The sequence below is a fragment of the Pipistrellus hanaki genome (genome assembly GCF_964339955.1).
Source record: "Pipistrellus hanaki genome assembly, chromosome: 12".
Taxonomy (NCBI): Eukaryota; Metazoa; Chordata; class Mammalia; order Chiroptera; family Vespertilionidae; genus Pipistrellus; species Pipistrellus hanaki.
The window spans coordinates 27,245,691-27,260,148 of NC_140514.1; the positions used below are offsets into that span (position 1 = coordinate 27,245,691).

Genomic DNA, 14,458 nt, shown 5'->3' on the forward strand with positions numbered 1-14,458 from the left:
CTGCAAAAGAAAAGGAGGGTGGGGGGAAGTAGTTCAGTTCAATGTAAAAATTTTTTAGTATTTTGTTTTCTGCTTCTTAAAATGCTATCCTTCAAGAATGACTTGTTATAGTAGCTTAAACAAGAAATGAAATCCTCAGGTTGTCAAGCTATGATTTCTACTACTATGGCCTCATGAATTACTTTTTTAAAAAAAGCCTTAAGTACAAATAATAAATGTAGAAATAAATTACCCAACGGTAATTTATTTACCGTTGGATAATTTATAAAAAGTCTTTTTTTTGGCGCCCAAGCCAGTTTGGCTCAGTGGTAGAGTGTCCGTCTGCGGACTTAAAGGTCCCAGGTTCAATTCCGGTCAAGGGCATGTACATTGGTTGCGGGCACATCCCCAGTGGGGGGTGTGCAAGAGGCAGCTGGTTGATGATTCTCTCTCTCTCTCTCTCTCCCTTCCTCTCTGTTAAAAATCAATAAAATATATATTTTTTAAATTGATTTAAAAAAATCTTTTGGCAATTGTGTCACACTGTAGTTCTGATTGAGATTTGCTACTGCACTGTTCTCAAAGTCCAGTACACCTTAACCTTGGTTTAAAAAAAAAAAAAAAAAAAGTTGCAGATTTTAAATACTTACTTAGCCATAACATCTTTGACATTCTTATTTGCAAGTGCTAGATAATGATCTATCTGCGCCTGGAGAGAAGGTAAGGGAGATATTAGAAGACGACCATTGATAAAAAAAGAATCTGATTATTGCTATGACCCCACAAATTACAGGCATAAGCAACCACCATATTTCTCACTTGTGTCTTTGGAAACTGGCACTGATACATTTTTATTAAATTACTATCTGTGTACATATACCATTACCCCCCCCCCCCAATACATGACTGATACATTTGTAAATTCCACATAATAAAGTGAGCTCTGTATTCTGACATCTGCAGTTAAATTACCTGATGCCGCTCATAAATAACAGGAACGCTGAAGAGTGAAATCAAAGCTGAAAAGGAAATGCACAACCTTTAGCACAGACTGGTACAATTTAGGGGACACACACACACTGAAAAGCCATGAAACCGGCAACGCTCCTAAGCAGGCCGTGTTGCTAATGAATGGCTAATCCCCAGGCGCTCCTGGGTGGCCCTGCGGGGAGTGGCGAGGGCCACGCCAGAGCAATGAATTAACTAAGGGGGCTGCAAGAACCACTCCTGGCTACAAATCATGCCACACCAACTTTATAAAATATAGGTAAGGCCAGCCTGCTCTGTCACCATGGGTTGAGCAGTCTTCAGGAATTAAAGTAGCATGTCACCATGGGTTGAGCAGTCTTCAGGAATTAAAGTAACATTTCAATAAACAGGATCGGCAATTTAAAGAGGTCACAAACACACCTCCCTCTATTTTTCCTACAATATAAGAATCTTCTCTATAAAATCTATAAGCTCCTTATACACACTTTCTCCCCCCCTGCAATTTTTCATTCTAATGCTTTTGTAGACTTACCCAGAATCAGTAGTGTCAGACCATTGAACAAGGCTCCAACATAGGTAAACACCCACATCAACACTGCAAACTGTAAGAAAATAATGTTAGCCTGTTAAAAACTAAGATAAGCTTCAAATAAAAGCATCCCACGTAAATGCCAAACTAGTAGAGGCATATTCCTTGGAGACTTGGTATAGTAACATGGATATTTCAGAATCCTAATTGAAACAAAAGATTTGATTCATTTTCTCTGAAATCAGAAAGCATGCCAAAGCTACGCCATAATAATTCCAGTTCTAACACAGAATTTAGCTTTTAAATGGGAAGGCTGAAGAAAAAAAAAACCACACAGAAAATTCACTATTAAAAACTGATTTTAAGTACTAATAAAGTAAGTGCTTGAAGATCTTCATGAGCTGAATAAGTCAGACATCTGAGTAACAAAGGGGCAGGGAGGACTTATCAAAGAGATTAGGTTCCAGGTACCAAACATACCACCTCTGGCATTTGATTAAGGATCAGAGGCCCTGTTTGCCCAGTGATGCATGTTTTAACAGCCATGGTTAACCCAGCTCTCTGTCGCATAATCTTTGAATATTATCCTTTTAAAATGTAAAAAAACATTCTTAGTTCCCAGGCTGTATAAAACAGGCCATGGCGCAGACAATTTGCTCTCCCTTTTGACCTTTCTTCAGGCAACAAAACCTGAGTGCCTACTGTGCGCTGGGAACTGAGCAGGCTAGGAGGACACTTTGGATTCCCCACCATCAGTTCTATCAGTAGCAACACTGATTACCCCTACAGCCGAATTTAATTGTTTAAGAAAACAAACACCTGTCAACTGAAAAAAATCAAACATTAAATGCTGCCCTGGTCTCAGCAACTCCTATGGAACCACTGGCAAAGGTTTGAAGCCTGACTCTGGGTTGCAAGCCTCCCCCACCCCCCAGTTTTACAGACTCCTACTGCAGAAGCTAAATATAATTTCTGCACTCGGGCAAGTTTACCACAGAGGAACAGGGCCATCTTCCTCCACTACCACTGACAAGTCTAAAGGGAAGAGAGTCCACCTGCCACATTTTAGAAGAAACTGCTCTGGCAAGATACCCTATATAACCGAATTCAGATACTATCACTCACACACACACACACACACACACACACACACACACGCGCGCGCGCACTAAAAATTCAAATTTGGTCACTGGCAAGATGTCCCACTCCAAGTCCACAAGGAGAGAAGCCTGAGACTTCACACCTAGGCTACCTAAGAGACTCAAGTGTCACTGCACTGGCCTCTTGGAGGACAGTCCCTAAAGCCAGGCTTCTCCAGAGGGAGGCCTCAAATGCCTGCAGGGCCAGGAGGTGACCTGGAAGATAGCCTGGGTGAGGACTGAGGCAAACAAATGCGTACATCCTCCTGTTCCAGGAGGTCCCTGCAGCCTCGCCATGCAATTATTGCAGGCCAATGTTACCCAATTTCCCCATTTTAAGAGGAAAAAAAACGCAGAAATTCACATCTTTAAATGCTATCACAGAATTTTTAAATGCTGCAGCTAAGTTTGAAGAAAATGTAACACTTCAGACGCCTAAAACAAAAATACCGGGGGTAAGGGTTTCCAGAGTACACTCTGCCCAGAGAGAAAGGAGTGGTGGTAAGAACTAGCATCTAGCAAATACACAGTTACTGTAACTGTTATATAACAGAACGGCAACTACCATTGTTTTAACTTACATTAGGTTAGTTAACCTCACCAAAAGGTAAAGTGTTATTGTTATCCCTGGAAGAAACCAAGATGCAAATTGCCAGACCAGGACTGCTGTGACCTCAGGTTTATCTGACTCCAGAATCTATCTGCTTTGCTCTATTATGAAATCAGCTAGAGTAACCATTATCCATGGGAATTCATCATGAGTAGGCATGCTAGTGTAAAGAGGCAGAAAAAGGTCAATAAACATTTTTAAACACACACACACACACACACACCCCCAAACCCTAGACCTACAAACACTATTCCACGGAAAATACTTCGAAACATTAAAGCCAATGCAAATAAACCATGGAAGTCAAAGTTCAGCTCTGTGGGCAGTAATGAAACCGGAGGAAAGAGGGGCAAAGTCCAGTGACGCCCTAACAAACACGTGACGAAAGAGGACAAGGGCCGTGTCCTGTTTGTCTTTTGTCCAGGGGAATGAAGTTGGACTGTGTGTCACATACCTCATTAAAAAGCTCCCCGGATTTTTATTAGATGACATCTCAATAGGGGCAGAGATTTTTAAAGAAAATGAAGTACTTAACAGGATTTCGGAAATGGCAATTCTAACATTTTTCTGCATTTTTAAACACTTTGACCTTTTTTGACATCTTCAGCTCATTAGTCAGTATCACTTTGACTGTCTCTACATGTTCTACAGCCCACTTCCCTTCTAATTTCTCTGTGAGCCAAAGAAACCAGAAATGAAACTGTCAAAATGTGTATGTTAATAACTTCTTAAGAGCCCGGGGCTAGATTTTAATGTTCTTTTGGGTCAGCTATTTCTGGAGTTCAGGCCTTTTTTTCCCCCCCTCACTTTCAGATTTAAGATTGTATTCTGGAACATCCTGGTTTGGCTGATGTTCAGGCAACTATAGCTAGAAATGTTCTTACAATTTTAGCATATATTTTCACTGAAAATCACAGGACTGCTGGTCTTTAGCACCCACAGCCATGTGATGGAAAAATAAGAACCTTGGCCTAAACCAACCGGTCTTAGTACCTAGTAAATAAAATTATTAGACTTTTTCTTGGGATTTTAGGTTTCAAAAGTCAAAAACCTTCTAATCAAGCTCAAAGCCTTGCTCAAGAAGCCCCAAAGCTGAGCCCAGCAAAGATGGTCATATTCTTTTCTTCTACAGCAGAGATTGAGTTGTGAGTGGGAGAAACTATAACCCAGAGTTTACCGTTTAATGCCACAACTTTTTATATTTTATATATATATATAAAATCTTCATTGATTTCAGAGAGGAAGGCTGAGGGAAAGAGAGAAACATCGATGAGAGAGAATCATTGATTGGCTGTCTCTTGCATGTCCCCTACTGGGGATCAAGCCCACAACCCAGGCATGTGCCCATGACTGGAATTGAACCTGGGACCCTTCAATCCACAGGCTGGCTGACACTCTATCCACTGAGCCAAACCAGCTAGGGCAATGCCACAACTTTTAAAAACAGCAATTCCCCAGGCAATACCCACAGAAAAATTAAATCACAATTTCATGGGTTAGGAAGCCCTCACCCTCCATTCCCAGGTAAAATTTTGAGCGCCTAGATGTTTCCAATGTGCAGCAAAGAGTGAGTGAGGACCACTGTTTTAAAACACGAACCACTACCAGAGATCCCTTATACAAAAGGTCAATCACAGAAATGGAAGTAAACCTTATCTAGCTGGTTTAAATGTATTCAAGTATCTTATATTAGTTTTCCAGTGCAATGGGGTGTTATTTAAACAAGGCTGATAAATATTAGGTTAAATAAAGTTATCTAGCCTCTGACTCCTCAGGTACTAATAAACTAACACCCATTAGACTCTCTAAGGAAAGGATACATACACAGCTTTCACAACCTAATTTTACTGAAGAACAATCCTCCTTTACTTCCCCTTTCATTCCCCTCCTTCTCTCACCTTATATCTCACACCCAACTGAACAAACCCACTTTACGAAACACAATGTTTAAACAAAGCCTATGGACTGGTCAAACCACTGGGCTGTGAAGAAATTTTATACTAATGTTTGAAATAAGTTCTACTAAATGGAATTACAACTATTGTGTCAGAGATTTTCCAATAACAGTTGCCTAGAATTATCTGAGAAATGGATAGTTGCTCAATCTATGGACACTTGAAATCTTTTCTAGGAATTAGAATCTTATAGTTGATTGCAAAGGAGCAGAACAAATGGGAAGACCACACAGAATTTAAAAGGAGAGGTCTGCAGCACATGTTTTTATCTGTCCACATCACCCACCGGAAGGACACCTACACCTGGAGCAGTGATAATCACTGTCTCACATCAGGTCTTTCTCATAAGCTCTAATGAAACTTGAAGTTTGGTCATTTCTTCCATCACATTTGAAAGATAGGTTCCTCCCTCATACTGCCCCAAAAAGGTAATAAGCGAGGCGAAGGAAAAGGTTTCCTGTGCTAACAATAGTGGCTCTACAGTTTTCAATTTCTGAGAAAGAAGGTTTCAAATAGAAGTAGTGGTAATTGTGACCCAGAATCTAGAAATGTAGATTATATGAATTTAAAGGGCACCAAACCTTTAAGAAGACAGTGAATTAAAGGAAACTCTTTTAAATTTCTGTTTAGAAGCTATTATTTTATATGAGCCACAGAGATTGATGCAATGAATATTTTCTAAATTAAAAAAAAATTACAAATGAAGACTAAATGCCACTGTATTTTCTTGAAATTAGGGGGTCTCCATTTTCCTAGCTATGAATCATATAAAATCAAAGTAGTTCCAATAAAAAGCAGGTTTCTAAAAATTAAAGAAACTCAGTGTTCCACAAATTCATCTGGTAACTGGAGAGACAGAAGCTATTTATTAGTAAACTTTGCACAGATTTAAAATCTGAATATAAGGAAATAAATCAGGGCAAATAATTTTTTTCCTTACCTATTGAAAAGGTATTAACAATGAGAATTAAAAAAAAAAAACATTTTTTTGTGTGCTTGCTTTAGGGAGAGAGAATATGACTCCTATCAACTGCTATGGCTAAAAGACAAATAGTAATAAAGATTAAAAAATCACTTTTTTTTTTTTAAATGCTCTCTATATAAAGTGAGTCACAATTGCTCAAGGAATTCTCACTAGAAAGACAATCATGTTAAGTCATTTTTATGAAGAGTCCAAGAGCAGTATGTTTGTTTTTTTATCAGCTTTTTTTAAAGAGACATTTTGAGCAAGTATCCTGTGTTCTCTAGTCGCCTTATTCAGTGGAAGCAAACAGATGGAATTGTACTCCTCACACATAATGACATTAAGAAAAGGTTAATCTCCGCCTGTGTGGGAATGCACTGGGGTGGGACACCCCACGCAGCAGGAACCACAAGGCTGATGAAGGAAGACCCTTCATGGATATTATCAGAGTGTACTCAGCACCTTTGCACCTGGAGAAAAAGATCCCCTGCCTTATTCTTTTGCCTCAATAGGTTTGAGACCTGAATATGAAGTTCAACAGCACGGTAGTTACAAGCGGAAACGTGGGGTGGGGGAGAAAGAACAGGGTACAAGGGATTCTCTCTCATCACTGCTAAATAGCGAGGGAAGGACACTTGACTTGGGGTGGTGGACACACAATTCAAAACTGAGGTAGTCAATTATGGAAATGTACACCTGAAACCTATATAATTTGATTAACCAACTAGAGACCCGGTGCACGAAGTTTTGTGCACTGGAGGGGTCCCTCAGCCTGGCCTGCACCTTCCCGCAGTCCCGGACCGCGTGGGGATATCTGCCTGGACATCCCTCTCGCAGTCTGGGGCCCCTTGCTCCTTACCGCCCCCACCTGCAGTGGAGGCAGCAGAGGCTCCCCCCACCGCCACTGCACTCTCCAGCTGTGAGCCTGGCTTCTGGCTGAGCAGCACTCCCCCTGTGGGAGCCCACTGACCACCAGGGGGCAGCTCCTGAGTTGAGGATCCGCCCCCTGGTGGTCAGCACATCATAGCGACTAGTCGTTCTGCTGTTCGGTCGATTTGCATATTAATGGTTTTATTATATAGGATGTCACCCCAATAAATTAAAAAAAAATTTTTTTAAGGCAAAGTTCATTCTATGTGCTAATAAATTGAAACAACTATTACTTATTTGAAGGCCTGAAAGAATAGCCTTCTGGGGAAGTCACCAAGCAGCTTTCCTTGAGCTCTGGACTTGCCAAATTCTGCTACTCAGGAAAATCATTCATATAAATTTCTTCTTTTACTTTTTCTTTTCAAAAGTACTACTAATCCTTAAGGGGGAAAAAGTGGTAAACTATAATTTCAATTGAAGTCTTTTTTCCCAATACTAAGAAACAAAGAGCCTGGCTGGTGTGGCTCAGTGGTTGAGCACCAATCCAAGAACAAAGAGGTCACAGTTTGATTCCTGGTCAGGGTATATGCCAGGGTTGTGTGCTCGGGCCCCAGTGCAGGGAGAACAGGAGGTAGCAGATCAATGATTCTTTCTCACCATTGATGTTTCTATCTCCCTCTCCCTTCCTCTCTGAAGTCAATTTAAAAAAACATGATCTTTTTAATTTACAGACTGACATCAAAGCACTACTATAAATAAGCACCAAATGCAAGCACTCTATACAAAAGAAGTAAGAAAAGGAAAGTAAATTACTACCATTAATCTTATTAGTAATTAACTGGAAGCTCTAAGTCATATAACGAGGGAGGCATACAGCTAAAAATAAAGCCTATCCATTTGCTATTAAGGCTAAGATGTTTGTTAAAAGCAATTTGGGCATTTAAATCTATTCTGACAAGCCCAGAAATAGTTCCACTGGGCCTAAAGGCCCAATCATCCTAATGCTATGATACCCTTGGCTTGCATGATAAATTGCAAACCCAGTGCATTACTTTTGGAAAAGAAAAATGATGATGGTTACTATCACAGTGCATTTCTACACAGGCTTAGGTTGGAAACAGTCTGTCTGAGGCCGAGTTGCAGGAAGTAACACAAAACACAATGGCAAGTTCTACATAAAGAAGTACAACTGTCCGCAAGGCCCCAGCGCCAGGGCTCATGTTACAGGACTGTTTAATGGTCTGAACCTTGGGAAAGTTCACTTGCAAGGTGAGACTCTAACAGCTGCTATGTAGCAATATCCCAACTCTAAAGAAAAACTTTACAATTACCAGCTGATGATTGGTTGAGATGTTTCAGAATATTAAAGCTCTTGCAAAACAAACATGCCAAGAAAGAGTCCAAGGTATGAAATAGCTGACGTGTGTAAATAAATCACACACAAGATAAGAAATTAAGTGCTATACTCTAAAACAAAATCAGAACAGATTAAGCCACATTTGGCATTAAATCTATTAATCTTTATCCTTTCAGAATTCCCTTTAAGTCTTGTGATTTCTAAAAGTACTAATTTATAACTTATTTTTCTTTAAAAAAGGCAAAGTACTTTTCCTTCATCTCAAATAGCTGATTGGATTCTTAATTTTGAGACCCAAGTTTACTGTAACAGGATTTCATTACATCTTTACCTTTTACCTTAATATAGACAAAATGAATGACACTCCTAACTCTTTTGATATTAAATTCTGGGTATGTCAGTAATGAAAAGCATATAAACTTACCTTCAGAGAATCAACTAAGTCATCGACTAAGAAGAGGCGTCTAAGTTCCTTTATTGTGCAGTTCACATGACCAAGAGCAGAATTGCTGTATTTCTGAACCAGCTCCTCGGATATGGCGACATCAGATTCCAAATATGCCCTGGGAAACAAAACACACCGTAATGGTCACCGGGGTGATTCTCCCTGGATGTCTGCACCCAGCAGGTACATATCCGTAAAGAAGACATGAATAAAATCTCTCTCTATAAAAAGCCTTCTGCTTCCAAATTAAGCACAATGTAGAAATTCACCATGGGGTATTTTATGGATATATGGTGTCAGCTGATGACAAGCACAGGAAAAAGAATGTATTTTGAAGCCAGATTGATCTAACTTTGAATCCGAAGGTCCGCCACTTACTTGGCAGTGTCACTTCAGAAAATTAGTCTTCCCTTTAAGCCTCGGTTTGCTCATTTATAAAATGGGATTCAGAGAGTCAAGTGCTTAGCACAATCACACACAAGGCAGTACTCCATAAATGGTAGTCATTATCATTGATTTTTTTCTTCAAGTTGACATTATGTGTCTCATCAAGTTTTTCCTAACCAAAATCCCATTCGTTTCCATATACTGCACTCTCTCAGCTTAATCTTTAGGTGAGATTGCCCCATACGTCAATCCCCAGACTGTGAAAGACTGTCAAAAGTATAGTGGCAATCCCAGTAACACGTAACAGTTACTGTCCTTTTAGATGCCCTAATCTATACTGAGACAGCTGGAGTCATTAACTTTAAGGAGACAACTGGAACGGGGGAGGGGCAAGTCAAGTCTGCACTGCAAGGAATTGCTTCATTTGTTACTACTTCAAAGAGGCCATTGTATCTTGGCAAAGTGGAACCAATCAGAAGTGCCAGGCATTCTTTGAATCTATTGGAAGTAGTCCCTTATTCAGTCACTTCCCCTGTCAGTGGACATTAGTTATACTAAAAATAACCTTCTTCTTTGATAGCTCCTTTTCTCTGTAATTTACCTCTACCATATGCCCCAAATATGTCTCCTCATTTCTATATTCACTATGCCATCATGCAAGTTTAAGTGCTCATTATTTACAAACTGGAATATTCTATCAGTCTCCAAGCAAGTCCCTCATCTGTCAGCATCCAAATCCATTCCCTTCAGTCAATGGCACATTAGTTTTGAGTGTCCTAGATGGTGCTATGAAGGCTGTACACAGGTGGGAGCTAGGACACCTGCTATGACCTAGCTATGTAACCTTGCAAAAAGGTATTTAACTTTTCTGGATCATAGTTCCAACTCTGTATAAAATTAGAGAAATATGCCTTCCTAAATCTCTCAGGCTCAAACATTCTGCAATTGTATGGTTCCAACTTTTCAACCAGAGCCCTCCTAAATCTTTTCACCTTATTTCCTACTACTCACTACCTTGCAGCCAAAAAATGAACCACCCATTAAACGTTTTTTAATCTCAATGCCTTGGTTGATCATAGTTCTCCCAATCCACAATGCTCCTGTCACCTGGTGGTATCACATCCAGTCAGTTGACCGCATCTCAAATCCCACCCACACAGGAGGCTTCTACTGCTCTCTCTCTCACCCACAACCCTACTGTGTAATTCTAACAGTGCTACCTTTTGTCTAATTCTTATCCAACCCTGAACTATGGATATATGATACTTGTATATTTTTCTTATTAGAGTATAAACTGTTAAGGACCAGGAAGGTATATCTTTACTAGTATAATGGTCTAGCACAGTTTGTTATTATTAATGAACAAATATTAAGTTATCAAGTTAAAAAGAGTCTAAGATTTCACATCTCCCCTTAAATCAGCAATAATTTATGATGCAGTTTTGAGAAACACAGAAAAGTGGCTGATATAACGTTGGTTGGTATTCTGCTTCTTGTACCACTGGTTCAGTTCTGGCTGAAGGTAAGATGCCTGGCCTGTAGGCACAGAAGCAGCACTCTCCATCAATGCCATACTGTCAATATTTGCATTCGTTCGATGGCATTTACATGGTATTAAGGCACTGCCAGCACTGTCACCACTCTTTCTGTGACCACAGGCATTATATACAGACCGCCATGTCACCTTCACCAGTGTGACTGGAGAAGTTGGAAAAACCGCCCTACAGGCTTAACCTGGCATGTTGGCTGAATTCGCTTCATAGTGACTAGAATCTATAATAATAAAAGGATAATATGCTAATTAGACTGGACGTCCTTCCTTCCAGACAAAGCCACAGTGGGTGCGGGCTCAGGCAGAGGTGGTGGGTGGGGCCAAGGCCCTTGCACAAATTCCGTGCATTGGGCCTCTAGTGACTTTTAATGAGTTAGCCTTTGAGCTAAGTATAAAGGGTTCCTAAGGAAATAAAGAATACAGACAGAAATTACTAGTCCCCGCCCCCCCAAAGTCTTTAAAATACAATGATGTTTAAAATACAATGATGTATTATATGTAGATAATTTAGAAATGTTGGCTTAACGATGTTTTTATATATTCCAATATAACCAATTAAAATTATATTCCTTAATGACTTGTGAAATGATATGGCTCTGCCATGTTGGAGCGGCAATTTCAAGTTCCTGCTCTCCAACTTTTGCTTGTACAGATAAGGCCAGACACACAAGAGCCGTTCAGTAAATATTGGATTCTCCCCCAAAACTTATGTAACATCATCACTTCATCAATATGAAGAGAAAAGCTGGAGAGACACAAATCACCAGTCTTTACAATAAACCAAATAATTTAGGTCTCTTTCTGTAAACTGAAAACCAGCCTCTCCCACGAACATCAACTGGATAATGTCCTAGGTCAGTGGTCGGCAAACTCATTAGAAAACAGAGCCAAATATCAACAGTACAACAATTGGAATTTCTTTTCAGAGCCAAATTTTTTAAACTTAAAACTATAAAGGTAGGTACATTGTTATTAACTTAATTAGGGTATCCCTAAGCTGGCCTTTGCTAAAAAATCAAGGGGCACCGAAACTGGTTTGGTTCAGTGGATAGAGTGTCGGCCTGCGGACTAAAAGGTCCCAAGTTCGATTCCGGTTAAGGGCATGTACCTTGGTTGCAGGCACATCCCCATTAGAGGTGTGCAAGAAGCAGCTGATCGATGTTTCTCTCTCATCGATGTCTCTAGCTTTCTATCCCTCTCTCTTCCTCTCTGTAAAAACTCAATAAAATCTTTAAAAATTTTTTAAAAAATATTACTACTCAGTAGTAGAGTTAAGCTAAAGATTTAGAATTTAGTTAAGCTAATGAACCTATAAAATGACCTTTAGAAAAATCTCAAAAGCAGATGCTTTGGGTATAGCTTTCAGCAAACATTTGCAATTATTGTTAAGCAGTAAAGAATCGCATGCCTGTAACTCTACAGATAGAATGAAGTCTCAATACAATTCTGTTTACAGTGTTGCCCAAGTTTGCCTTGCTTTCCAGACATCTCACCTGAATGGGTGGCCTTCATCTGACTTCTGGATAGCTTGGATCACACCCTTATATATCCTAAAGCTGATAGTCACAGAGAGCAGGGCCAAGGCAATGTAGGCCGTTACGCTCACAATGCTGAATACTGTCAACGAGAGTAGCAGGAATAAGCTGGCACCAAACACCACTCCAGTCTTCTTAATGTCTCTCCAGTATAGGAGGTCGACAACTAAAAATTAAAAGAGAAGAAATAGAAATTAGAACATTCTTTTAACCATTTCGATTTGGCACATTTATATTTGCTCCACCCCTCCTCTTTACCCCCTCCCTCCCTCCAAAAAAAAGGTCTCAGGGAAAGTCAAAACCGAAAATTTAAAGACTAACTTCATACACTACATTTATTCTTAGTTGTGTATTAGAATAACACCTGCATCTATTTCTATTTACTATAAAATGTTTCTAATGCAAATCTATGTCCTACATGTCAAATCTCTCAAGCACAGCATAGCAGACTCCAATCCAAAACAACTTTTCTTAAAAATCATCTTGCAGTTTTCATCTTCATTCAATGCATGATATATATTCAAATAATAGAAGTCTTAGCATACACTCACAAGAATGAGATACTTCAGTGACACAAAAATATATTTATCTACAGAAAAACGGCTAATTCAAAAAATTTTGAGAAATTGGAAACTACTAAGAACCACACAGATGGGTTTCACATCTCTGCTTTTAAGAGCTTGCTCTTTAAGAAACTTAATAAAATTGTAACGCAATCTGGCTATCGTTAAAACAAAAATGTCCTATGAAGCAAAGGAATAAAACCACCTTCAGATTACCTAAAAAGCTACTTCCCTCTAGGAATAGATATGTATATAATGCCACAAAAATTTAGGTGTCAAAGAAAAAAGGAACTAAATATGTCCCACTGTTACATAATGCTTATTAATAGTAAGGAGTCGAAGCCTAACTTAGCAATTTTGCTCTTGGCCCATGGCCTCAGGGCCACTATGGGGATCAAATACCCATAGGCCTATGGTCTCAAGGTGGGGTTATGTATAAGCCAGGGAAAACTTTGCAGGGTGCCAAGAGCTCTTGAATTCACAAGCAAAACACAATTAATCTCTCTCTGCATTGTAAACAGTTGGGGAGGGGGAAGAACATTCTTATGGTAACCTTCGAAATCACCACTATTGGTGACTAGTTAAAATAAATGCAACTTCCTTACCATCATTAAAATCTACTCAGTAAAACCTGATTATGAGATTAAATGACTTTAGACCTGAGAGGTATACACAATTATCTATTAATTTCTAACCAAATTGCCCAATATAAGAGTTTCTGTCCCAACAGTTTCATCAACTAGATAAGAATTATTTATAATTAGTCAGAATATACCGCCTGCTAGCTTAATAAATATTTAGATCTATACAAAAGATCTAAATTCTAACAGAATTAAAATTCTAGCAGTTCATAATTCTGGTGCTTTGGTTTTATATCAAGTCAATTTAACCAACGTTGCTGACACAGGAATAGTCATACAGATAGCCCAGCATTATTCAGTGATGAAAGCCTAACATAAATTTAATTGCATGAAAGTACAGCAAACCCTAACCTACTTCTTCCTTCCCATCTATCATATGGGTTTCTAGGAATAAGGCCTTTTTAACCAATGAGAGCGCTCTAGTAAACAGAGAAGCAAGCCCATACATATTGTGTGAAAACAGCTACATGAGAGTAATCAAAGCAAATACCCTGAGAGCCTTGTTGACACAAAGTCCCAGGGGGTGCCCGAGTAGAGCTGCAAAGGTTAGAGCACTGAGAAGGAAGAGAAAGAACAGCTAAGAGAGAGGACAATTGGGGACTGACACGTAAGACAAAATTAATACGACCTAGAAAAGGAAGGTCTGAGAGGCAATCTATACTGTTACAAAGTCACAAAAGTATAGAAGGATTTCAATCTTTATTTTATTATTTTATTTTGCAAAGGAATTTAAGAGATTATTAGTGATGCTGCAAGGATGAAAACGTATTAGTTTCTAGTAAACAGAATTGCAGCCCTAATTGACATGTGCCAATATTTCTAGTCTCACAAATTCCTAAATTGGTTTTAATGAAAAAAGTTTGTAAGATTAAGTTTATCCAAGATCATTGATTCTCAATGTGGAAAGAAGAATAAAAGTCTTATTAAAGTCCTTTCTGATAC

The 14,458-nt window shown here is 39.2% G+C and overlaps 1 protein-coding gene across 3 annotated transcripts in view; it reads right to left on the minus strand.

Moving 5' to 3' along the window:
- RTN4 (reticulon 4) overlaps positions 1–14,458 on the minus strand; it is a 55,653-nt gene that overhangs the window by 1,020 nt on the left and 40,175 nt on the right. For all 3 annotated transcript variants that reach the window (XM_084900800.1, XM_084900801.1, XM_084900802.1), the window contains 5 exons: positions 12,271–12,478; positions 8,818–8,956; positions 1,502–1,571; positions 952–998; positions 630–688 (listed from right to left, as the gene is read on the minus strand). In XM_084900800.1, coding sequence (XP_084756926.1) covers positions 630–688; positions 952–998; positions 1,502–1,571; positions 8,818–8,956; positions 12,271–12,478 — 523 coding nt within the window. The remainder of the gene's footprint in view (positions 1–629; positions 689–951; positions 999–1,501; positions 1,572–8,817; positions 8,957–12,270; positions 12,479–14,458) is intronic.